We start from the raw sequence: 26,601 nt of genomic DNA, 5'->3' as shown, positions 1-26,601 counted from the left end.
TTTGTTGGTTTTTCTCATTCTTATATTTTAACTTTCTCTTTTTCAGAATTTGAGAGATGCCCTGGACAACATGTATGATGCTCGCATACCTCAGATCTGGAAAAGAGTGTCCTGGGATTCATCCACACTGGGCTTCTGGTTTACTGAACTTCTGGAAAGAAATGCTCAGTTTTCTACTTGGATATTTGAAGGGAGGCCCAATGTATTTTGGATAACTGGTTTCTTTAATCCCCAAGGTATGTGCTCATAAGAAAGTGGGCAAAGTTGGAAGATGAGGGTAGTTATATAGTAGCACTGTGTGAAATGCATGTTATAATACAACAATACAGAGGTACGACTTGCTAAGTGCTGGACACATGCTTTCAAAGGTTGGAAACCACAGATGATCCTTCTGTATTTGTTTTACAAATTTGATCTGAAATTCATTCTACTATTGCTTCTACAATAATGTAGGCAGACCTTCCATTTTTCTTTTTATCTGCTTCAGCAAGGCTGTGGTTAGGACATGTGAAATAGTAAAGTTTTGCTCAAATCTCAAATCTTAATTTTAAATTTTTATGAAAATGACAAGCATAAAGCACCAAAATATGTAAAAATTGTTTCTAGATTTCAGGAAATTAGACTGATTTCAAAAATGATCTTGTGGCAAAACTTTTATTGAGTGAACTTCTAGAGTCTGTACCCCCTCAGTTGCCCCTCTGAAAAAAGTGCTTTGTGATTCTGCTGCATTTCTTCCTTCACTCTAGAAATTTTTACTGAGTTACTGACCAGATGTCTATTGACATAATAAATAAATAAATAAATATATATGTACACACACACACACACACACACACACACACACATATATATATATATATATATATATAATTGGTAAGCTCATAAAAACCACCATGGTTAGTGTTTCAGATTCAGAAAATGTAGAGTTCATAAAGTTTTGAAACATGACAACTTTTTTTAAAAAAAGATTTTATTTATTTGACAGAGAGAGACACAGTGAGAGAAGGAACACAAGCGGGGGGATGGGGGAGGGAGAAGCAGGCTTCCCGTGGAGCAGCAAGCCTGATGTGGGGCTCAATCCCAGGACCCTGGGACCATGACCTGAACTGAAGGCAGACGCTTAACAATTGAGCCACCCAGGTGCCCGAAACATGACAACTTTTTGCTTACGACAATATGGATAGTTTTATTTCAAGTAATTCTTTCTTTTAGTTTTTATTTAAATTCCAGGTAGTTAACATACAGTGTAATATTAGTTTCTGGTGTACAATATAGTGATTCATTGCTTCCATGCATCACCTGATGCTCATCACAAGCGCCCTCCTTAATCGCCATCACCTGTATCACTCATCCCCCCACTCCCCTCCCCTCTGGTAACCCATCAATTTGTTCTCTATAGTGAAAAGTCTGTTTCTTGGTTTGCCTTTCTCTCTCTGTGTGTATTATTCCCTTTTCTCATTCCCATTCATTTTCTTTCTTAAATTCCACATATGCATGAAATCGATGATATTTATCTTTCTCTGACTTATTTTGCTTAGCATAATACTCTGGCTCCATCCACTTTGTTGCAAATGGTAAGATTTAATTACTTTTTATGGCTGAGTAATATTCCAGTGTGTGTGTGTGTGTGTGTGTGTGTGTGTGTGTGTGTGTGTGTGTGTAACATCTCTTCTTTATCCATTCATCAATCAATGGATACTTGGGCTGTTGCCATAATTTGGTTATTGTAGATAATGCAGCTATAAATATCAGGGTTCATGTATCCCTTTGAGTTAGTAGTATTGGGTATTCTTTGGGTAAATACATAGTAGGGCCATTGCTGGATCATAGAGTAGTTCTATTTTTAACTTTTTGAGGAACCTCCGTACTGTTATCCAGAGTGGCTGCTCCAGTTTGCATTCGCACTAACAGTGCAAGCGGGTTCCCCTTTCTCTACATCCTTGCCAACACCTGTTGTTTCCTGTGTTGTTGATTTTAGCCATTCTAACAGATGTGAGGGGATAGCTCATTGTAGTTTTGATTTGCATTTCCCTTCATGATAAATGATGTTGAGCATCTGTTCATGAGTCTGTTGGCTACCTCTATGTCTTCTTTGGAAAAATGTCTATTCATATCTTGTGCCCATTTTTTAATTGGATTATTCATTTTTGGGGTGTTGAGTTTCATAAGTTCTTCATATATTTTGGACACTAACCCTTTATAGGATATGTCATTTGCAAATATCTTCTCCCATTCTTTAAGTTGCCTTTTAGTTTTGCTGACTGCAGAAGCTTTTTACTTTGATGTAGTCCTAATAGTTTATTTTTGCTTTTGTTCCCGTTTCCTCAGGAGACATATCTAGAAAGAAGTTGCTATGGCCCATGTCAAAGAGGTTATTGGTCATGTTCTCTTCTAGGATTTTTGTGGTTTCAGGTTTCATATTTGGGCCTTTAATCCATTTTTTAATTTATTTTTGTGTATGGCGTAAGAAAGTGGTCCAGTTTCATTCGTTTGCATGTTGCTGTACAGTTTTCCCAACACCACTTGTTGAAGAGACTGTCTTTTTACCATTGAATATTCTTTCCTGCTTTGTTGAAGATTAATTGACCATACAATTGTGGATTCATTTCTGGGTTTTCTATTCCATTCTATTGATCTATGTGTCTATTTCTGTGCCAGCACTATAGTGTCTTGATCACTACAGCTTTGTAATATAACTTGAAGTCTGGAATTGTGATGTCTCCAGCTTTGCTTTGCTTTGCAAAGATTGCTTTGGTTATTTGAAGTCTTTTGCGGTTCCATATAAATTTTAGGATTGTTTGTTCTAGCTCTATGAAAAATGCTGTTAGTATTTTGATAAGGATTGCATTAAATGTGTAGATTTCTTTGGGTAGCATAGATATTTTAACAATATTTGTTCTTATGATCCATGATCATGGACTGTCTTTCCAATTTTTTTGTGTCATCTTCAATTTCTTTCATCAGTGTTTTATAGTTTTCAGAGTACAGGTCTTTCACCTCTTTGGTTATGTTTATTCCTAGGTATCTTATTATTTTAGGTGCAATTGTAAATGGGATTGATTCCTTATTTTCTCTTTCTGCTGAATTATTATTGGTGTATAGAAATGCAACATATTTCTGTACATTGATTTTGTATCTTGCAACTTTCCTGTATCAGTTCCAGCAGTTTTTTGGTGGAGTCTTTAGGGTTTTCTACATAGAGTATCATGTCATCTGAGAATGGTGAAATTTGACTTCTTCCTTGCTGATTTGAATGACTTTTATTTCTTTTTGTTGTCTGATTGCTATGGCTAGGACTTCCAGTATTATGTTGAAAAAAAGTGGTGAGAGTGGACATCCTTGTCTTATTTCTGACTATAGAGGAAAAGCTCTGTTTCCCCCCATTTAGGATGATATGAGCTGTGGGTTTTTCATAGATGGCCTTTATTATGTTGAGGTATGTTCCCTCTACACATACTTTGTTGAGGGTTTTTATCATGAATGAATATTGTACTTTGCCAAATGCTTTTTCTGCATCTATTGAAATGATCATATGATTCTTATCCTTTCTTTTATTAATGTGATGTATCACATTGATTGATTTGTGAATATTGAACCACCCATGTAACCCAGGAATAAATCCCACTTGATTGTGGTGAATGATTTTTTTAATGTATTGTTGGATTAGGTTTGCTAGTATTTTATTGAGGATTTTTGTATCTGTGTTCATCAGAGATATTGGCCTGTAGTTCTCCTTTTTTTAGTGTCTTTATCTGGTTTTGGTATCAGGGTAATGCTGGCCTCATAAAATGAATCTGGAAGTTTTCCTTTTCTATTTTTTTGGAATAGTTTGAGAAGACTAGGCATTAACTCTTCTTTAAATGTTTGGTAGAATTCACCTATGAAGCCATCTGGTCCTGGACTTTTGTTTGTTGGGAGTTTTTGGTTACTGATTCAATGTCTTTCCTGGATATCTGTCTATTCAAATTTTCTATTTCTTCCTGTTTCAGTTTTGGTAGTTTATATGTTTGTAGGAATTTATCCATTTCCTCTAGCTTGTCCAATTTGTAAGCATGCATTTTTCATAATATTCTCTTCTAATTGTTTGTATTTCTGTAGAGTTGGTTGTTATTTCTCCTCTTTCATTTGTGACTTTGTTTATTTGGGTCCCCTCTCTTTTCTTTTTGATAAATCTGGCTAGAGGTTTATCAATTTTATTAATTTTTTCAAGGAACCAGCTCCTGGTTTCATTGATCTGTTCTATTGTTTCTTTAGTTTCTATATCATTTATTTCTGCTCTAATCTTTATTATTTCCTTCCTTCTGCTGGCTTTAGGCTTTATTTGTTGCTATTGTCCTAACTCCTTTAGTATAAGGTTAGGCTGTTTATTTGAGATTTTTCTTGCTTCTTGAGGTAGGCGCGTATTGCTAATACGTCCCTCTTAGAACCTCTTTTGCTTATCCCAAAGGTTTGGGACCATTGTGTTTTCACTTTTATGGTTTTCCATGTGTTTTGTTAAATTTCTTCTTTGATTTCATGGTTGGCTGATTCATTGTTAGGTTGCATGTTATTTAACCTCCATGTATTTGGGGTCTTTCCAGTTTTTTTCTTGTGGTTGACTTTTGGTTTCATAGCTACTTGAGATAATTCCTGGCCACAATAAAGTAATGTTGGGTTCTTTACAGTTCAGCACTTTATAGCTCCACTAGTAATCTAAGAAGTATTCACATATACAAGTTTAGGAAGCATTATTGCTACTCACAATATGGTTGAATTTCATAAAATATTAAGTGAAGGAAGTCAAACAGAACACATTACAGTGTGTTATACTGTATACATTGTAGCCTATGTGTAATGTCTGTATACTGTATGATTCCATTTACACAATGAATCAAAATTGGCAAAACAGATCCATAGTGTTAAAAGTCAGACTAGTGGTTGCCCTTGAGAGAGAGGGCAGTGATTGCAAAAGGGCAGAAGAGGATTTCTGGAGGTCAAAAATGTTCCATTTCTTGAACTGGATGTTGGTTACATGGCTATTCTCTTGGTAAAAATTCATCAAGCTGTACACTTATGATTTGTGCAGTTTTCTTTGTATAAATAGTACTTCAAAAATGGTATACTGTAATTGTTCTCTGTGTACATGTATTCATTCACTTCATGCATTTTCAAATATCTTAACATTTTCTAAACTTAAACACTAACTGTGGTTGTTTTTATGAGCTTACAAAACTATACATGGTATACTATTATTTCAATAGGCTTTAGAATTGTAAAGGACAGCTCCCAGATTTCACTTATCTATTATTCTCCCAGAATTTCCATTGAATTTGGGGAGGAAATATTTTTATTATGGTTCTCGGATTTTGTGAATCTACTTATGAGTCTCTCTTTCCTCCTTTACCAGCCCTTGATTTGAGTGAGTTTTCACCAGGTAATTCCTGGCATGAGGACCTGAAGAAATAACACTTAACTTAATTAGGGTTGTCTAACCATCTTCCATTTGCCAGCCCCTCTGCTAGGTGCTTTCAATACAGAGAGATTTGAGACCCACTACATCCCCTAAAAGAGCTTGTAATCTGATTGGTAAGACAGACCCATCAGCAACTTTAACATAATGTGATAAGTGCTCCACCCAAGTGAGAACCAAGTGCCACAGTAGTACAGAGGACAGGGAGATGAATTCTGCCAAGGCAGGGCTCCAGAAGAGCTTTATACGGGAAGCATGGAGTAGGTTTTGCAGGGACTCAAGAAAAAGGGTGTTCCAGCCAGAGGCCTGAGCAAAGACAAGGCATGAGGAAAGGAGGACAGCAGTGTGGCCAGAACTCAGGAAGAGGGAGAAGAGGTGGATGGCAGTGAGGATGGAGCATGGAGTCTTCTGGGGGGAGGTTAGGCCACATCATAAAGGCAACTGGAAGTCCACAGAGATCAGAAGATAATCCCAGGAGAAGGTAGAGGGTAGACTGGAATATGGAAGTCCAGAGCAAAGAGACTTAACCAGGTAAAGAGGAAGGGACAGATTTGATGGGGTGATTAAATAGGGGATCTTTGAGGGAACAGAGAATGGCAATGGCTAAGATTAAAGGCCTGTTGCAGACAGCACTGGAAGAGGGACAGGCTGGGAGGAAAGCAAGGAACACTGGAATTGTCAGCTAGTACTGGTAGGATTTCCAGGTGGAGAGGTGTGTTGGCCAACTTGGAGTTCAGGAGAAGGGTAAAGATCAGTGATTTTTAAAAAGATTTGAGGTCATTAAGTACATTTTTGATATTCAGAAACCAAGAGAGAAGGGTTGGTTGATCTCTGGCTTTCCATAGATGCAGACCAAGTTAAGTTGTGTATCACAACACACAATCTCGTTCAATGATTGCTTTTTATCCCCATTAGAATTATGACTTAAAATAACAAAGTATTAATATGAACTAATCTTTAATTGTTACTGTTTGTTAAGAAATGTTACAAGTCAGAACTTGTATTTAGAGAAATACAAATACAACATTTGTTGTTTTCTGCCTTGTCAATTTTTGTCATTCTAACTGGTGTAAGGTGGTATCTCAATGTGTTTTTGATTTGAATTTCCCTGATGGCTAATGATGATGAACATTTTTTCAAGTGTCTGTTAGCCATTTGTATGTCTTCTTCGGAGAAGTGTCTGTTCATGTCTTCTGTCCATTTTTTGACTTGATTATTTGTTTTTTGGGTGTTGAGTTTGAGAAGTACTTTATAGATCTTGGGTACCAGCCCTTTATCTGTACTGTCATTTGCAGATATCTTCTCCTATTCTGTGGGTTGCCTCTTTGTTTTGTTGACTGTTTCCTTGGCTGTGCAGAAGCTTTTCATATGGTTTCACTTATTTGTGGAACATCAGGAATAGCATGGAGGACATCAGGAGAAGGAAGGGAAAAATGAGGGGGGCGGGAAGTCAGAGGGAGAGATGAACCATGAGAGACTATGGACTCTGAGAAACAAACTGAGGGTTTTAGAGGGGAGGGGGTGGGGGGATGGGTTAACCCGGTGATGGGTATTAGGGAAGGCACTTACTGCATGGAGCACTGGGTGTTATATGAAAACAGTGAATTGTGGATCACCACATCAAAAACTAATGATGTGGGGCACCTGGGTGGCTCAGTCATTAAGCGTCTGCCTTCAGCTCAGGTCATGATCCCAGGGTTCTGGGATCAAGCCCTGCATCGGGCTCCCTGCTCCGCGGGAAGCCTGCTTCTCCCTCTCCCACTCCCCCTGCTTGTGTTCCCTCTCTTGCTGTGTCTCTCTCTGTCAAATAAATAAAATCTTAAAAAAAAAAATCTAATGATGTATTGAGTGGTGACTAGCATAATAAAATAAAATTTTAGAAAAAAGAAATACAAATACAGACATACATCTGTTTTCTTTATTTGTTAATAATACTAATCCTTTCTCTTTTCTTCATTTCTGTTTTAAGCTTAAACTTTGAGTCTTTCTCTCATGGCTCTCCATGTCTTGGAAAGCCCTGGACTCATTTAAGCATGTTGCCTTTACACACAAGCACCCAGACATACACCTTATCTATGATTGCTTTCTATTTATAGCATAGAAAAGTGGAGGTCAGCTTTCTCTGCACACTAATCACTTGTCTGCTTCCTTTTCCTTCTCTTGACATGAGAAATAAATTACCTTCTGTTCCATATTACCTGACCAAACCTGGAAAACATAAAGATTACAGCAACTTCATGCATGTTCACAAGCAGTGTGCAAGCAGATAAAGCGCTTTCCAATTGGAAGCCTCTCTGGTCACTATTTGACATAAGTAATTGATTTCTCAGCATGACTATATCTCCTGGGTTTTATATCTTCTAATCCAGTCTCCTTTGATGAAATTTCTTTCTTTGGCTCAAGGTATTTAAGCAAATGGGTTTTTTCAATTAAAAAAAAATGTTTAAGTAAAACACAATAAATGCACTTTGCAATGAAGCCATAGACCTAGGCTATAAAACATATGAAAAAACATTTACACATATGACCATTTATTTTTTATTCTTATAATAGTACTGTCTGATGTGTGTTTCCCATCATGCCTCTGGTGATTCCTCCTCAGGCCTAAGTGACTTCAAGACCCACGCTGCCACAATGACAGGTGACAGGACTTGTGTGCCCCCACCTGTCTGTGCCTGAGTTGATGCTGTTTATAGCATTGCTCCTTTGCCTTATGGTGGCCTGATATTTTGTCAGTCATACTTGAAGAGCCTGAGTCAGCCGCCATGGAGTGATATTTTCAGCCCCCTTCACAGTCATTTCTTGTAGCAGTTGATGAGCTCAATCATGTGGCAATTAGGTTTGATTATTGAAATGGTCAAGCTCTCTCTACCCATGACCCTATAACATTTGTTTGATGGCTCAGCTTTTGGCAGTGCGTGGATTTGCCTCCCAATGGATTACTCAGGCCCAAGAGAGCCTTTGTGCTCCACTGGGCTTTCCCAGCTGTCATTGATACACATGTTCACATATTGTTTAAGATTGTGCTTCTCAGGATTCTTGAAGGATTTGTTTGGTCCCTGGTTCCCACAGATGTAACTTTTCAGAGCATCACGCACACATGATTGATTCTAATTTGAGTGGGTGTGTCTGTGTCTGTGTCATAAGTGTGGACTATGAATTATGAGCCTGGCTTCAAGTGGGTATTGACCATCTTGCAAAACCTCTTAATTGATAACCATGCTTTACCATTTGACGTTAGGTATGATTCACATGCTGCTAATGCAGGGGCTGAATGTGCTCTCCAGGCCTCACACCTCTATAGGAGATTGAACCATGCAGTATCATTATTCTCCAAATGCGTAGCTCAATCTGGAGCTTGATGCCAATTGGACGCCAATTTGCATTAGTTTTCTGTTTTCTCTTCAGTGTCTCAACAAGCCATGTCAGTCTGTCATAGCAGATACCAGTGACAACTTATATACTAGTACAAATCAAGATTTTCAGAGAGGATTTTGCTGAAGCAAGGGGATGGATACTTTTTGTCCTGTTATCTTTTGTTACCGTAAAAATCATCTGCAATCTCTTGCTTATGTACTTGTTTTCAGGGCAGTGTCATCAACTAGCAGCACTCTCTGAATGCTTGTCTTATAAAAGCCTTATGTTTGTTGGATGGAAAATATACCAAGAGTTAATAGAACTTTGGGATTGGAAGGAACTGGGCAATTTCTTCTAATTCCATAACAATCCTAAGCATGCCCCATAGCTACTGTTTGCAGAACATCTGAGGGAAGCCAGGTGAACCTCAGGGTTCTAAACCTCTATCTGAGTGATAGCACTTACCTGCTGTCTCCTCAAACCACAGAATGATAGGAGGACTGGACATCCTAGAAATGCCTTCAGATTGAGTAACAACCTGTCCTCCTTGCCTTCATGTGGGAGGGGCTTAGGTGCACCTGGTTTCAGTCACAACTACATCGTTTATAATTCTAGTTTCTGCACATGGTTATCTTCCTTACCAACTGTCAAATCCCTTGTAATCTGGCCAGACTCATCATTGCTTTCTGCAAGGCCACCAAATCTAGTGACCTTCTTGCCAACTTCATTCCCCTTAACTATACTAGAATGCCAATTCTGGAAACTCTTTCACACCTTGGCTTTCATCCATTACCTTCCTTGGTTCTCCTCCTACCTCTCCTAGGACTGCTTCTTGGTCTACATTGTAGGCCCTTCTCAAGCAAGTTCTGCCCTTGGCCTGGTACCAACAATGATGACATCAGCCATTCTCACAGATGAAACTATTTATGTCTACTTATGACTGACTCATCCAAAGTCCTGGCTTAAGATTCTGGCTCTTCACTTCCAATTGCCAATATAGAATATTCCATCCTCCTGGAACCTCACCAGTACTACTATCTGGTCATCTTCCTCCTAAACCATCCTTATCAAGATTCTGCTACATTTCTTGTGTATCACCATGCTCCAGATCACCCAACTCTTGTGAATGGTCCTCTCACATCCAAACAGCTTGGAAGAGGGAAACTTGGAAAGCCTAGTGTGGTGGCAGACAAGAGGGGAAAGTAGAAAGTAGTGACAGATGCTGCCAGAGGTCAAGTAAGATGGGACCAAAAGTGGTCAGATGGCTTTATCAATAAGGAGACTGTTGGCAAAGGAAGTGTGTCAGTGGAGTGGATGGGAAAGTGGAGGAGTCAGACTTCAAGGTGAGTAAGTGAAACAGGAAATGGAGAGACAGAGAGTATAGACAAGAAGGATAATTGTCTCAAGAAATTTGGCTTTGAAGAGGAGAAGCAAGTTGGAGGAGTGTTTGTAAGAAGTAAAGATTCTCTCTTTTCTTCTTGTAATGATAGGAGAGGTTTGAATCTATTCAAATACACGTGAGAAGAAGCCAGGAAAGAGAGAGAGAGAGAGTGAGAGTGCAAAGATAACAGAGGAGGAGTAAAAGAGGCAAAGGGGGGCTGGCTCCCAAGTGGAGGGATGTACTCCAAACAGATGGACGGACACCATACCCATTGTAGTAAGAGTAATAAGGGAGGAAAATGTGTAGGTGCAAGTGAGTTTGTCAGTTTGATGGCAAGAAGTTAAGGCGGTCCCCATCTGACACTTTCTATTTTCTCCTTGAAGAAAGAGGCAAAGTGATCTCAGGAGCAAGAAGGCGTCAGAGGAGAGATTTAAGGAGAATGGCAGATGTTTGAGAAAGTGGGGTACTGGGGGGGACAAGGAAAGATTGCTGAGTGGTTTTGAGAATCCTGTCAAGTCTAGTGGCAACTGTGTAATGGTCTGACTATTGTTTGGCAGCCTGGAATAGGTGTAGGAAGGGGGGACATTTGGATTCATCTAGGGTTGGAGTTTTGCTGGAAAGTGATGAAAAGAATGGATCTAGACTACATGGGAAAGAAGTGTAGAAAAGGTGAAGTTCAAGAGGTCTTCAGAAATGATGAGTTCAGGGAATGGAAAGGTCAAGATCTTGAATGGAGGCTGAAGAAGCCCAGATGATAAAGGATGCTCAGTGAATGGGGGCAGATAGTATTGGGGGCATGTGGCCAGAGGATGTGCTTGTCAGAGCACCAGAGATTCTCAGAAAGGATGAAGGAACAACTGGGAAGGACTGTGTCTTTAGAGTTGAGAAAGGCTCCTCTTAAGAGGAAGAAGATGGAGAGAATGTTCTGTGAAGAGGTGGGAAAATGGGAGAGTTGGTTAACCATCAAACCACTCCAGAGGGAACAATGGAAAGGTTTGGTTGGGGCAAGGGAAAGGAAGCCTAAAGTAGCACATAGAGAAGATAGCGCAGTTCAGGGAATTAACATTTTGGCACATGAGATGTGGTGGATTAAGCAGATGCCAGAATTAGCCCCAGGTTTCCCACTTGTACTCAGGTTCTGTTGGAGCCAACCATGTCCTGGATTAACAACATCACAGAGCAAAAGTGTGCCTCAGGGGGCTGTGGAAGGAGTCTGCTTGTACTACTGACAGCCTTCCTAATATTTTGCTTGTACTGTGAGGCATTTCTGTTCCTACTTGTCAAATTTATTCTTTTTTTTTTTTTAAGATTTATTTATTTTTTTGAGAGAGTGAGAATGAGAGAGAGAGAGTACATAAGAGTGGGGAGGGTTAGAGGGAGAAGCAGGCCCCTCGCCGAGCAGGGAGCCCGATGCGGGACTCGATCCTGGGACTCCAGGATCATGACCTGAGCTGAAGGCAGTTGCTTAACCAACTGAGCCACCCAGGCGCCCCGTCAAATTTATTCTTAAAACAAATGTGGGTCACTGAACTGTCAGTAGCCCTCTGTGCAGATCTTTTTACAGAGCAGTGGTTCCCAGCCCTGCCTCTACAGTTGAATCACCTGGGAAACTTTTAATATATAGTAATGCCTGGGGCTCCAGACCAATTATATCAGAACCTCTGGTAATGAGGCCTCTAGAGTCTGTACAGTTAGTTTTCTTAAAAGCTCCCTTGGTCATTCTAATGTGTAAAGAAACTAGGCCTTAGACTTGCTACCCAGGATGTGGTCCACCAGCCGATAGCGTCGTTATCACCTGGGAGCTTGATACAAATGAGGAATCTCAGGCCCCCACCCTTGACCTACCTACTGAATCATAATGTGTGTTTTAATACGAACTCTTTCCCCAGCTGATACTTATGAACATGAAAGTTGGAGAAGCCCTGCCTTAAAACAATGCTGATTCCAGGGTCCCACCTCTGATTTTATTGATCTGGGTTGTGGCCTTGGAATCGGGAGTTTTAAAGGCTTCCCAGATAATTTTAATTTTCAGCCAAGCTTAAGATTCTCCCACCTTACAGCATCTAGCAAAGCATCAGGAGAGGTGCCTGGTGCCTTTTTATTCAACTGGGTGGATCAACCCCATCTTTGTTTAATGATTTCTGACCTCTCTTTAACTTACTAATGAACTCCATTTGCTTCTCATTTGGGGGAAAAACTGCCTGTCATACACTTGTGGCAGGAACATCATTTTTCCTCATCTTTGGAGATGCTACTGGGATGCTTGGTAACTAATAAGACAGGAAATACTGTCCAACCTAAGGCCCATTACATAAGGACTGGTTCATTTATTAAAGAAAAAAAAAATGGCCGACAGTGCTATCATTACAGAATACCAACCTCCTCCTGATCAAATTGAGACAAGAAACCTTCCTGATTAGTTATTTCTTTCGGCTTTTCTTAGGCCTTGTTTGAAGTGATACTTGAACTCTACAGCTTTCTTTAAGCCAACTGACTACACAAGTCAAACAACAGTAATTAGTTTGCTGAAATGTTGGGTTACTAATATTATAGGAATTAAGACATAACAAGTGTTACTTTAGACCTGAATTTCCAAAGTATAACCCCAGCCTAATAGTGAATTTTTTAAAGAATAGACTTGACAAGTGTTTTAAGATTTCATTGTGCTGTATGAGTTTGAAGGGAAAACATTTTTTTCAAAACATCTCATTTGGACCACATGCAACTCAGATGTTTGAATAGTCAAATCACCCATTTCCATGTGGGTGGTTAAATCTCATGAACAGAAGGTTATTATGGGTGAAAACTTTCCCCAACTTTTTGTTTCTCACTTGAGAGTCAAACATATGAATGCATGAATCACTTTTCCAGCACTGATGATTGAAATTTGGTTTAAGAATTATTAAAACTAATTGGTGAGCGCTGTGAATTGTGCAAGACTGTTGAATCACAGATCTGTACTTCTGAAACAAATAATGCAACATATTTTAAGAAAAAAGAAAAAGAAGAAGATAACAGGAGAGGAAGAAAAGGGGAGTATGTCAGAGGGGGAGACGAACCATGAGAGATGATGGACTCTGAAAAACAAACTGAGGGTTCTAGAGGGGAGGGGGGTAGGGGGATGGGTTAGCCTGGTGATGGGTATTGAGGAGGGCACGTTCTGCATGGAGCACTGGGTGTTATGAACAAACAATGAATCATGGAACACTGCACCAAAAACTAATGATGTAATATATGGTGATTAACATAACAATAAAAAATTAAAAAAAAAAAAAAAAAAAAAAACTAATTGGTGCCAAGACAAAAGTACTGCTTTTCAAGTTTTTATAAAGAAAAATGTATCAATAGTCTTTTAAAATTATACAGGCTTCATAAAACACAGATTTTGATTTCATTAGCCTTGATATCAGTCTACAAGAAAGATAGTCATTCATTTTTTTAAATTCAATAATGAACAATTCAGTGGATTTACTGTAGTTTGAATTCCACAAGATCATGTTTTTCTTTTCAGGAAGCCAAAGCCAAACTATCAAGACTTGAAAAACTATGTATCTTCTCCATGTTCTCTGGGTGAGAATGGCCCATGGAACAGTTTCCTTCCCTCCACTCTCGGGCCTCAAATATATTTATTTAACCTTTTCGTTTCTTGACAGCTCAAGGTGATCTCTGTTCTAGATTCCATCTACCAGCATACTAAGAGTGTTACCTAAATCAGGAGGTGTACTGCTCACGTAAACTAGACAACATCATGGATATCCCCCAGCAGGGAGAAGATAGGAGATGCTCTCTCCCTAATTCACTCGAGGTTTTCAGAGCTTTCTGACAATGGCTGAAGTCTTCAAAGCCAGCATGTTACATGAGAGAGAATCCCGCTCATTCATCATCTGGCACCTATGTCATTATCCTGAATGCCATATGGAGAGAGGTTAAATTTGCAATTTAGTTGGAATTTAAAATGTTAGAGAAAAATTCAATTATTCAATTTGTGCAGATGGACTGTTAAGACCAAGATTCATGTCTTGTGCATTATGACCTTGTAGATTCATAGATCAGGGATGAATTTTAAAATATCACAAAATAGGGTCAATTGAATTCCAACTACTCTATTTGGAAACACAGTGTCTAATATGCCACGTGGAGGCACACTTAGTGTTGAATGATGAAAATGACATTCATGGAGGGACTTACAAGAAAGAATTGTATATTATTGTTTGGTCGTTGTTGGTTTACAACTTTCTGGGGAGCTTCCCAGGTGTGTCTGAAACCAACCCCCATATGCAGAAGGCAGGGAGAGACTATAGGAAGAAGCAGACCACTCCAGATTGGTATGTGGCAGGTTTTATAAGTAAGAGTACTTACTTATAAGAGGCTTATCTTGGGTGGCCACAAGCCGAATAGATCTCTGTACCCACCCGCCAAATGTTAAAAGTTTACATAGAGGACTTAACTGAGTCCAGTCCTGTATACCATCCAGATGGCCTCAACAACATATCACCATTGTCTGTAGGGTAGACTATAGGCTATGTCCATGGGGCAGACTCTGGGAACAGGAAAGGCAAGTGGAACACACATTTCAAGGACAGGAGAGGTAGGGAGGATTCTTCAATTGCCTGGGTGAAGCTCATGGTTCAGCTGGTGGCCATGTCCTCTTGATAACCTCCCCCAACACTCTGTGACCAGCTCTTACAATCTCCTGGGCCCCCCTCTCTGCAACAGACCTGAGACGTCAGCAAGGGTTTTCACTAGCATAGAGGAGGTTCTTTGGGCAGCCGTTGGCTACATGGCAGGCAGATACCACAGCAACAGTATGGACATATGCAAGAGAAAACACAGATTAAGACAATGATCCCAGAACTAGTCACAACTTTCTCCACCAAGAGCTCCATGGCTCACACTACTGATTTATTAAGTCCCCTGGGGCTGGGAGTTGGATTACCTGGGCCATTCACTGGTGTCCTCATGTGATTTAATAAAGATGATACATTAGCAGACTCATCAGGAATGAACACAACACTCTCTATTTGGATAATGGCAGAGGTGCCTCCTTGTGAGGCAGTAATAATGTCCAAGGCCCCATCCTGTTTTGGAAGACAATTTTTCTCAGTAGAGACGTTTCAGTTTTGGTAAGGACAGGCTCTGTTGGCTATCATTCAAGGCTTGCTGAATGGATTTAGTAAGGGCTTCTGTGTGTGCTAGAATGTCCTCCAGGCAAAGACTGTGGCCAAATGATTGCAGCAGTGGAAAACTACATACCCACCTGGCCTTGAGGAGAGGGAAACTGACAGATTTAGGAACTTGACCTGGTTGCGCATACCATCCATGTTGATTGAGGGAGGCAGCCCCGTCAGGCATGAGCAGATGGACTGGGGGTGGGATATGCCAGACCAGGACCCCCACTTTCCCCCCTCTTTCAGTGATGCATGTTCCACTTCAGGCATAGTGCATTTCAACAGGTCTGGCTTGCAGCAGGACAGTGGGATCCCAGTGAAGACTGGGTAGATCTCCCTCATCCATGGGTGCAAAGCAACACCTATCCCAGCAGGATATCCCACTGCAATTTCCAGTATGTAACTCCTTTTCCAGGCGTGGTGGGGCTTGGTGTTCTCAGCAGCATAGCATCTCCACAGTGAGAGCTGGGGCAGTGGCTGTTTCCTGCAAATTCCATACCTTTATGGGATTGAGGACCTTGGCAGGGGTCCCCAGTCTGGCATAGGGGGCAACAGGCCCTACTGATGGATCATTCAAGTGTATTAAAGCCAGAGTGTACTGTAGCTCACTGGGCCAAGGTAGTTTTACCTATTACTAACTTAATCTGCTGCTTTAATATTCCAGGTGTCCTTTCACCCACCTCCCCAACCTGCTGCTTGCAGGTTCTAGGGGAGATGGAGCTGCCATGCAATGTCGTGTGCTTTTGCCCAGTTCTGCACATCATGACCTTTGGAATGTGACCACTGATCACTGTCTTAGTCAATGAGGGTATCCATACATACTACTTAGCTTCTCTGATCCCCTAATAGAGGTAGCCTGCTTTGCATGATGACAGAGGAAAGCTTGGGTTAGGCCAGATGTGGTGTCTACACAAACGAAGGCATATTTAGAATTTTCACTCAGAGGGAGGGGCCAATATAATCAATTTTCCAATCCCTTGCTGGTTGGGAACTCTGGTAGATGGTCCCAGACTCCTTTAGAAGTTACCTTGGGCATTGTTTAGAACACACAGAACATGCTGTTACTCCATTAACCAAGCCACTGTATTTCAAGGGCAATCTGGTTGGCCTCTTTGGCAATTTGTCATCCCACCTCAATGCAATGGTGGATGCTGTTCCTATGCACCCAATCTGCTATATCTACTGAAGGGCCAGTTGCTAGGGCTTGTATCTGAGCTAGAACATCAGTTTCTTGATTGACAGGGGTTGTCAGTGCCTTATGAGCCAGGATGTGGAAGACAGTGAGGATGGACTCAGGCTCTGGCAGGTGAACCAAAATGATGCCCCCCATACATCTTGACCCCACAATGGCCTACTCATTATCATTCACCCCTCGGCTTCCCATTGTCCAAGCAATAGAGTTAATCCCTTTAGAACAGCCCAAGTGTTGAGGCACCTCGGTGGCCCAGCCGATTAAGCCTCCAACTCTTGATTTTCACTCAGGTCATCATTATCTCAGGGTCATGGGATCGAGCCCCGCATTGGGCTCTGTGCTCAGCACAGAGTTTGCTGAAGGCTATGTCCCTCTCCCTCCCCTTCTGCTCCCCACTCTGCTCCTCCCTCTGTTTCTCCCCTTACTCACACTCTCTCTCTCTAAAATAAATAAATAAAATCTTTAAAAGAGAGAGAGAGAGAGAAGAACAACCCAAGTGTCAATGCAAAGGGTTGAAGGTCAGGGCTTATGAGTAATGACCAGCCAGACCACTCTGAGTTCTGCCTCTGCTGCATGAGAAGCTCTAGCTGGAGGAGCTCTTTACTCAGACCTCCTGGAGTCACAGACATATCTAACTCAAGTGGTAGCACTGGTTAGGAGATGCTCAGAGCTTTCGTCTGCTTCACTAGTATTTTTATCTTTTCAAAAATGGCTTGCTGCTCTGACCCCCAGTCCCACACATGCCCCTTCCTTGTCAGGAAGTATAAGGGATAGAGGCACCACGCTGGGTGGGGAATAAAAGTCCTCCAAACCCCCAAATCTCCACAAAGTCTTATACCTCTTTCACATTCTCAAGGGTTGGATGAGCTTACCATATCAATCACAGCTACTGGGGCAAGATGCTGCTTACCCCACCAAACGACTCTCAAAACCTTAAAGCAGTGCCTGGGCCTTTAATTTTCTGTGGGTTCACTGCTTATCTTCTCCCCCAAATGTTCCAGCAAAGCCTGCAGAGTATCCTGCCACAGAAACAAGTCTTCACATGCTAACATTCTATTTTCAGTGTAATGGGCCCATTTTACTGATGTGGGGAAGGAGGACAGGGACAGGTCTTGGACTACCATGCCATGCCGTATGGCGGGGCCATGAAGGTCACCTCGGGGAAGCACTTAAAAGGTCCATTGCTGCCCCTCCCACATGGAGGCCAATTTGATCCTCTGACCCAGTGGCCAGGGGTCTATTGAGAAAAACATTTGCTACGTCCAGCACAGCATAGTAAACGCCTAAGACCATGACCAAGATATCTAAGATGGTGGCAATGTGGGGCACAGCTGCATATTGAATAGGGAGGCACTACCTCATGTGATTTTTGGTAGGTCCACCATCATCTGCCACAAGCCACCTGGCATTTTTACCCACCAGAGCAGGCTGTTGAGAATACTGTGGGCACAGCATACAATACCCAGTCAGGGCAGTTCTTGGATAGTTTCTCCTATCTCCTTCTGCACCCCCAGGCAATTCATACTGTTTGACAGCTACCCCTTTTCAGGGTGAGTAAAGCTGGAGTGTACTGTAGCTCACTGCAGGCTTATGGGTTCCCAGTTGGCATTTTCCCTCAGCACTGCTTTGATTACTGTAAGCTGGAGCAGAATTCACCAATAGAGTTTTGCAGAGTTTGACCTTGTAGGATATCAGTGTCCACCATGTTTTCTGGTATTGGAGAGGAAAAAAAAACTCACCCAATTTGCAGGGTCAGAAGGACCACCCTGATCATAATTGTTTGCCTTCCATAATCATCGATGACACTGAGGGTCCAGGAAACCTCTGAGGTTTACCACATGGTAGAGTACCTTCAACTCCAATATCCACCAGAGCCGCCACTTTTGTTTATTCCTGGGGGACAGGTGAGTCGTGAACTCAACATGAGTCCTCTGATCACCTGCAGTGGTCCTCACCCAGAAGCACTCTTGGACTGCATCCAACAATACCCTGGGCGTAGGAGGCACCCACCCTGAATAAGACTGTACCCCTGAGGCCTCTGCTTGTAGGGGAAGATGGGGCAGGTCCAAATTGTTCAAGTTTCAAGACTTCTCCATAGTTTTCCACAGGTTAATGGTCTATCTGTTGAGGTTTGGTCCCTGCAGCAATGAGGCCAAACCACATTTGCATATGGGTTAATTTTACTCTACCCTTTATAGCTGACTGGGATAGCCTTTTGACTTTCTGAGCTCCCTCTCTGTCTCGGGTCTATCCCACAGCCCATACCAGATCCCAGGATCTGTCAGTTTCCCCCAGATCAGCAATGGATTTCCCAACACCATAATATCTTGCCCCACAACTGGGTTTAGCATGGATCAGCGTCCCATACCAGATGCTGGGGACAGGCTAGAGTATCTTGACTTTCATTCCTGCAGTGAATGTGGCCCGATCAGGCCCTGCAAAGACGGGGGTGTAGATGGCCTATGTCATTCCCAACTCCCTAAGAATTTGTTGTACCTCCTTTACAGATTTCCAGGGTCCCATTTTCCCAGGGAGGTCACCTTCCTTGGGCAAGCCTCCTTGCAGGCTAGAACAGTCCAATCTGTAAGGGAATGAGTACCTCGAACCAGCCCTCCCCACCAAGCACCATGCCGGCACTGCTGGAAGGCAGGGTTTGTGGAGATGTTGCTCATATTTTCTGCCACCTGACCAGGCAGAGGAATGCCATGTCCCCCTACATCCCATAGCTGCATTAACCATGCTTGGGTACTTTTCTTGGCCTTTTGCTGGAACTTGGCAGCTGTATCAATAAGCTCAATGGGAGTATACTCTCTCATCATGAACGTTTCCTGAACTGGGGCTGCCCACTGGCTGGGGTTGTGATTGCTGTGCTTTTGCATTCCTTTGTACTAGGATGGCAGGGTGTTTTGTCCATTTCACACTCAATCCCCATAACACCCCTCCTTCCCTCTCAACACTTTGCCGGGCATTCTCTTTCCCGCAGTGCATTAGGCACAGTTTCTCAAAGAAGCGCATTAAACGGGCCAGAGTTTCTGGGGTGCCCCTGTATGCACGTGGTGGTTCACAAGCCTCTGACATACAGGCCACCCCTCCCCATGTAGAGGTTGGTGGTCAACACAGGATTTTTCCTTCAGATGCCTTTCCCAAGGCCCGTTTCTTTGGTCTCCTGGCAGGCTCGCCAGTTATTGGTTTGCAACCTTCTTGGAAGTTTCCCTGGTGAAATCTGAAACTGGCCCCCTTTCTTAGAGGGCAGAGAGAGACCCAAGAAAGAGGTAGGCCACTCCAGGATGGTAGGTAGCAGGTTTAATAAGCAAGGGGATTTACACATGAGGCTTGTCTTGGGAAGCTGCAAGAGGTGTAGATCATCACACCCACCCACCAAATATAAAGGTTTATCTAGAGGCCTTCACTGGGTTCAGGCCCGAACACCATCCAGAGGGTCTCAACACCACATCATCTCCAGGCTATGTTTTTGAGCAACTTCTGGGAGGTAGGAAGGGAGAGGGCTGCAGGTTCCAAGGACAGGGGAGGGAGTGCAGTCTCTGATTGCCTGGGGGCAGCTCATAGGTGGTCGCATCCTCTTGAAGACCTCCCTCCCCTAACAGTGGTACACTACCGACTGGCAAATGCACAGATGTTTGTTTTACTACTAGAGTGTGGGATCCCCAGTATTGAACACTGAAGTCAACATAATGACATGCTGATCAGATCACTTCGAGTGACTCCAAGGATGGAGTACGGAGAGGCCCTGACCAGCAATTGCTCTCAGGCAAACTTGCACCATTTCCTGGCCCCTGTAGTGAACTTTTGGTGTCATAAAATCTTCCTTTACTACCAGGCCCTCTCAGTTTTGTGGAACTATAGCTTTATAAGAATCACCTACAGGGGTGCCTGGGTGGCTCAGTCAGTTAAGCATCTGCCTTTGTCTCAGGTCATGATCCCAGAGTCCTGGGCTCAGGTCATGATCTTGGTCCTGGGATCAAGTCCAGCACCATGCTGCCTGCTCAGCGGGGAGTCTGCTTCTCCTTCTCCCTCTGTGTGCGTGCTCTCTCTCTCCCTCTCTCTTTATCTCTCTCAAATAAATAAATAAAATCTTTAAAAGAAAAAAAAAGAATCACATATAAAAGCCCTACAATCAGCTACTCTGGTTGATTGACCTTTTGGATTAATGCAAGCATTCTTCTTTAGCACACAAATCCTGTTTTAGAGAGCACTCTGAGTACACCTTTTATGATGCAAATATAATCAAAGCACTTGCCTACTCTAAATATTCAGTGGCTTCCCACTAGCCACAAAATTAAGTCCAAACCCTGACCCTGAAAAGTCCTGCCTCTACCTTTATGCTAACCTTATCTGCCAACATTGCCTCACCTTTCACCTAGACCTCCGTGTTTTTTGCACACGCTATTCATCTAACTGGAATTGTTAGATGGAATAGGCAAACTCCTACGTAATCTTGCAAGAGTCACCCTCAACTTCATCTTCTCGATTCAGCCTTGAGTTGTCTTCCCAAGTGGTTTATTTTGTTAACACCTCTGCTCATAACAACATTGTATTATATGTCTTGTCTTCCTCCACATTCCTTCTAGACTGAGCTCCTGGAATGTGGGGTTGATGGATGGCCGTTTCATCTTTCTGGTCATCCCATCCAGAGCACTGCCTGGTACACGGTGGCCACGCCTGAGAATTTTAACGAATGAATAAATGAATGAATGAATGAATGCCTCCCCAGCTGTCTAATTTAATATCTAGGAAGGGACTTGGGAACCAGAAGAACTTGACTCTCTCATTCACCCAGGCTAGGGGCCTGTTCTTTCTTTCCAGCTTTGAGGGATAGTAACTCAGTGCCTTTTAACTTTTTCTCTTCCTTCTAATCCCAGTCAAACTTGATAAGATATTCTCACTGATGTGCTGGTTTGTGCATAATCATTCTCAGATCTCACTGGGAGGAGCGGGGACATACATATTCCAAAATTTACTCATGATTATGAGTCAAGAGTCTCATGATTTTCACTATTAACATGGAAGCCAAATGTAATATAGAGGTCACAGATAAATCTTCCTAAGGTTTTGAAGTCCATTTGAAGTTTAGGGCCTAGTTTCTAACATAATTGCTACTCTCAAAGATTTCTCTTATGGAATTGAACAGCATGGTTTGCAAATATTAAGTGTAAAGAAAGGCCCCAATATCTGGAGCCACGTATTGCCTTAAAATAACTGTATTACGCACATTAAAACACATAGCTTTCCTTTCCAGTGTGATTGCTTTGTTTGATCAAATTGAAAGTTGGGTTTTCTATTTTGGCATTATGCCTCGTTTCCTTAGACAAAATGAAATTGCTCCATTATAGCAAATAGAAGCTTAATAATGGCTCGATTCAAGTTTTCGTTGGAATGCTGATCTCAGGATATTTACCATTCCAGTCTTGTTCCTAAATAGCGTGTTTTCAAATAGAGACTCTGAGCTTGGCCTGGGTTACAATTTTTAGACATTTGAATGGTTGAAACCCCAGGAGAGAATTTCAAACCAAGGCTCTGTCTGAGGCAGAAAGGGTGCTGCTTTCCTGCTGTCAGCCAGCAAGGAATACCCAGCTCATTGCAGGTCCCCATAGAAACAAAACACAAGAAGAAATCGGCCCCTGAGGTTCAATCTCAACTCCTCGTGGGAGGGCACGCATTTGGAGATTGGTAAGCAACTCGCACTTGACACTGCTCCCTTCCTGTTTCTCGAGTGGACTGCACCAAGACATCGGGATCCTCTTTTCTTTTTTTCAGGCTTTCTCACAGCAATGAGGCAAGAAGTGACTCGTGCCCACAAAGGCTGGGCCCTGGACTCCGTGACCATCCACAATGAAGTTCTGCGGCAGACCAAGGAGGAGATCGCATCGCCCCCTGTGGTAGGCGCCACTGGGCTATAGCACGGGCAGTTCTGGAACCTGGGTTAAAAGCTCAAATTCTGCTTGACACTGACCTATGAGTGCCTCAGTTAAGTCCATTGGCTTTGTAGCTGGGGTTTCCTTGGTCCTCACCAAGAGACCTCAGTGCTGAAGTGGGAATTAATGACAAGCACTGGAACTCCTCAGAGAGCATGTCTTTATAATTTCAAGTTACACTTGTGTTTGCTAAAAACGGGTTTTCTACACGTCTCCGGCTCCTGCTGTGGGCTGCTTACAGACTGGACAAGGGTCGGGGGCGGTGGAGACCCAACAGTACCTGCAGTCCTAAGCTCTGGGGCCAGTTCCAGCAGTGCCCCCTGCTGCTGGGGGACCCTGGGTGGAGGGACACCCGGAGGGGGGCAGAGCGGGGGGGCCCCAAGATAAGCAGATGCCGTTGGAAGCCACTACTTGGACACTGACCTGCTCTGTGAACTTGGGAAAGTTCCTTAACTTTTTGAGCCTCAACTTCCTCATCTGTGAAATAAGGATGATGATTCAACCTCATGAAAGATGGTTTTGAGAATCAACTGGAATCATTTAGGACTCCTTGTAGGTACTCAATACATCAGCCTCATTTTCCCTTTCTCTGATTTTCATTCCCTCAGTTGTCAAGGAAAAGGACTGGGCCAAATGAATTCCAAGTTCTGGCCCTTTCTGCCACTTGAAGCAAGGGCCACTTACAGCAAGGCCACTTCCAGTGTCCAATATCCTGGTCCTCATTTCTGCCTGCCAGCCCACCAGAAGCACACTTAACCTCCACATTTCCACCAGCAACCTCTCCATTCAAGGCAACCCTAGGCTATTTCAATCATGCCCCTCCAAAATTCTCTCTTTAAAATTATGCAATTCCAAAGTCACTTCCACGTCTGAGGTATTTGTCAGGGCAGCACCCTGTTTCCTGGCACCAAGCTATGTACTCGTTTCCTACAGCAGCTGCCACCAAGTACCACAAACTGGGGGGCTTAAAACAGAATTTCTTTCCTCAGAGGTCAGGAGGCCGGAAGTCTGAGATCAAGGTATTGGCAGAGATGGTTTCTTCTGAAGGCTCAGGGCGGGGCGGGAGGGGTGGGGAGAAGGAATCTGTTCCGTGTGTCTCTCTCAGCTTCCGATGGTTGCAGGTCGTCCTTGGTGTTCCTTGGCTTATAGCCTCCGCCTCCATTGTCACATGACCATCTTCTCTCTGCGTGTCTCTGTGTGTCCCCTCCTCTTCTCACAAGAACACCAGTCATATTGGGTTTAGAGCCCACTTTAATCCAATATGACCTTAGCTAATTCCATCTGCAAAGGCCCTATTTCCACATGGTCATGTTCAGAGGTTCTAGTGGACATGACTTTTCGGGGGGGACGCTTTTCAGCCCGCTACACCTTCTAACTATGACTTTGTAGAGTTCTGAGATGAAAAGGAACCTAAAAGGGGTACAGTTTACTGTTGGATGCTACCTGAATAGTTGTGTCGTTCATACAGTAATTGTCACCCACTGACAATGATAGTAATCATATGTCCTGATTTTCTGGGATTGCTCCTGGTCTTACTGTCAAACCATGTACTTTAGGTTTGGGTTCAAAAAATACGGTCCTCATACTCTTAGCTCACATGAGAGGATTCCAGAAAACACTTTGCAATTAATCTCACTCTCTTTTATTATAATTTACATTTGCTTCCCCTTACCTACTCCTCATTGGAAAGGAAAAATGGTCACCATCTTCTACATAGATATATCTTATGGGCTTACATGATTATCAGAGTCCCCCGTGATTCCCTCTAGCCTTTCTTTTCTTACTGAATACATGTTCTATGGCTGCCCATGGTCTACAAGGTAAAGTTCAAACTCTTCACTTTGGCCTTGAGACTTTTCCACGGTCAAGCCCCAACTTATTTTATAACCACTGAACCCTCTGCTAAATAAAATGCTTGGGCTTTCCTACCCATCCTACCTACCTTTGTACTATTTCTGCTGCCTGGACGCCTGCCCTCTGCCCTCTGTCTTCCCCCAAGCAGCCCATCCTTCAAAGCTGTCTCCTCCACAAAGACCCCTAAGCCCTCCAGCCCAGGGTGGCCTTTCACATAGTCTCAGTGCTGGTCACCAGGCAGCCCCTGTAACAAGGGTGTGCTGGTATTCAATTCATGTCTTTCCCCCAGATTTAATGGTGAAGACCTCAAGGGCAGGGTTCCTTTGTGTGAAAGAGAAACAGGGAATGACTGCCCCTCCTGCTGAACCAACGCACCCAGGCCCTATTATGCCCTCGCTAACTCTACCACACCTGGCCTCTGGGGGCGCTCTGACTCACCTGCCCGCCAGGCCTGGCCGCACATTATCTCACTCCCTCCTACCGCTGAGATGGTTAGAGCAGCAGGTTGGCTTGGCTGGCACAGGCTGAGATCCCATGTGGCTCCCAGCTCCAAATCCCATTCCTTGTTCTGACCCTACACTGACTCAGACCAGATCTCTCCGAGACTTAGTTCCTTGTAGAGGTGATTTGGTTCTGCTGCCTAAGTCTGTTGTCCCCACTGGGCTACCCCTAGGCTCAAATAAGCAATAGTTCTGCAGCCCTTATGGCCCCAAGATAGGCCACAGGGGAAAATTGGGCTCAGTATTTCACTAATACAATGTGCCTAGTGGTTGTTTTGTTCTTTCAGTGGCGTTTTAAGACTGGTGTATGTCTTCTTTCTAAGCTGACGACCCTTATTAGAGTAATGGATGTCCATCTCACAGCACCTCATTTTTTTCAAAAATCCTATTTCCTTATGCTTGACTCTTCCAGGAAGGTGTATATATTTATGGGCTATATATGGATGGAGCCGCCTGGGACAGACGGAATGGGAAGCTTACAGAACCTGCCCCCAAGGTGCTCTTCACGCAGCTGCCTGTGCTGCACATCTTCGCCATTAATTCCACCGCACCCAAGGACCCCAAGCTGTATGTGTGTCCTATTTACAAGAAACCCAGGCGTACTGACTTGACCTTCATCACTGTGGTGTATTTGCGAACAGTTTTGTCCCCAGATCACTGGATCCTGAGAGGAGTGGCTCTTTTGTGTGACATCAAGTAAATTCATTTCCACTTGCTGAGGGCGCTGTAGCCACGTAGCCAGCCAGTGCTAATGAGAGCCATGGTGATGTGTGTCTTTTCTCCCGGGTAACTGCTGGATTACTCTTTTAAAATTAAAAAGTTGATATTCTACAATCACTTGTGTGTGTGTGTGTGTGTGTGTGTGTGTGTGTTCCCTCATGTCAATATTAAAAAAAAAACAGTTCTAAAGTAATGCAGGAAATCATATTCCATTATAATTATTTGTTTAGATAAAGTCCCATCTTCATGTTAGAACATTGGAAGGTTTGAATTTTTTAAAAATCTAAAACAAAGTATTAATTTCTTGTATTCTAAAAGAGGCCTAATAGATGTGAGCTTTTCTCTCAAATGAAAACCTCATTTCCCTGGGAGAAAATCTGTCCCTGTGTGTGTTTGTGCTAAGGTGCTGTCCTTTGCTTATTTGGGTCTGGCCTTGTCTCCATGCTTATGAAATGGAAACTGGAGGGGTCCAGGCAGTCCCCCTTAGGAGTTACAGCCGGGTGGTGTGACGTGTTTGAGACAGCAAATCCACGGCGGTGGCTGCTCTTATCATTTGTTTTCATTTTATTTAATATTATTTTATTTTATATTTTTACATGCTTTTGAGGCCCAGAGAACTCTGAGTCTCCAGCTCCTACCGGCGCCCCCCTCCAACCCCAATTCTGCAGGAGATAATGAAGCGCACATTTCTAGGCAGCAAATGGGGAAGGAAAAACAAACTCCATCAAATGAAATTAGGTTACAGGCCGAATGCCTTAAAAAGCAAAGTCTTTAAAAAGTGAGGCTATTTCTTACCCTGTAGCTGGTCTGAAACTCAGTATGAACCTTTATTTCCTGCTAAAGAAAATTGTCAATTTAACAAAACAGATGGGGTCCCACATTGAATGTTCATGCAGCTTCAGGTTAGTGAAGTTTCTCTACTGGCCTTTCCATCTAGAATGCTCTTGCTCGACCTCAGCTAAATTCACCAACTTCATTCCCCCTGTCTATTCTGAAGGAAGGGTGCATTTCATGCTGCCTGGTCCCCCTCCCATCCTTCTGTCTCTC

General features: G+C 42.8%; 1 protein-coding gene across 6 annotated transcripts in view; it reads left to right on the top strand.

Annotated features, from left to right (window-relative positions):
• Positions 1-25,671, top strand: part of DNAH8 (dynein axonemal heavy chain 8) — a 417,769-nt gene extending 392,098 nt beyond the window's left edge. For all 6 annotated transcript variants that reach the window (XM_027603620.2, XM_027603615.2, XM_027603616.2 and 3 more), the window contains 3 exons: positions 47-236; positions 22,323-22,444; positions 25,247-25,671. In XM_027603620.2, coding sequence (XP_027459421.2) covers positions 47-236; positions 22,323-22,444; positions 25,247-25,534 — 600 coding nt within the window. In that variant the 3' untranslated portion in view covers positions 25,535-25,671. The remainder of the gene's footprint in view (positions 1-46; positions 237-22,322; positions 22,445-25,246) is intronic.
• Positions 25,672-26,601: the final 930 nt, after the last annotated feature.

Source organism: Zalophus californianus, chromosome 7 (assembly GCF_009762305.2).
Source record: "Zalophus californianus isolate mZalCal1 chromosome 7, mZalCal1.pri.v2, whole genome shotgun sequence".
NCBI lineage: Eukaryota > Metazoa > Chordata > Mammalia > Carnivora > Otariidae > Zalophus > Zalophus californianus.
This window is presented reverse-complemented; position numbering and strand designations above follow the sequence as displayed.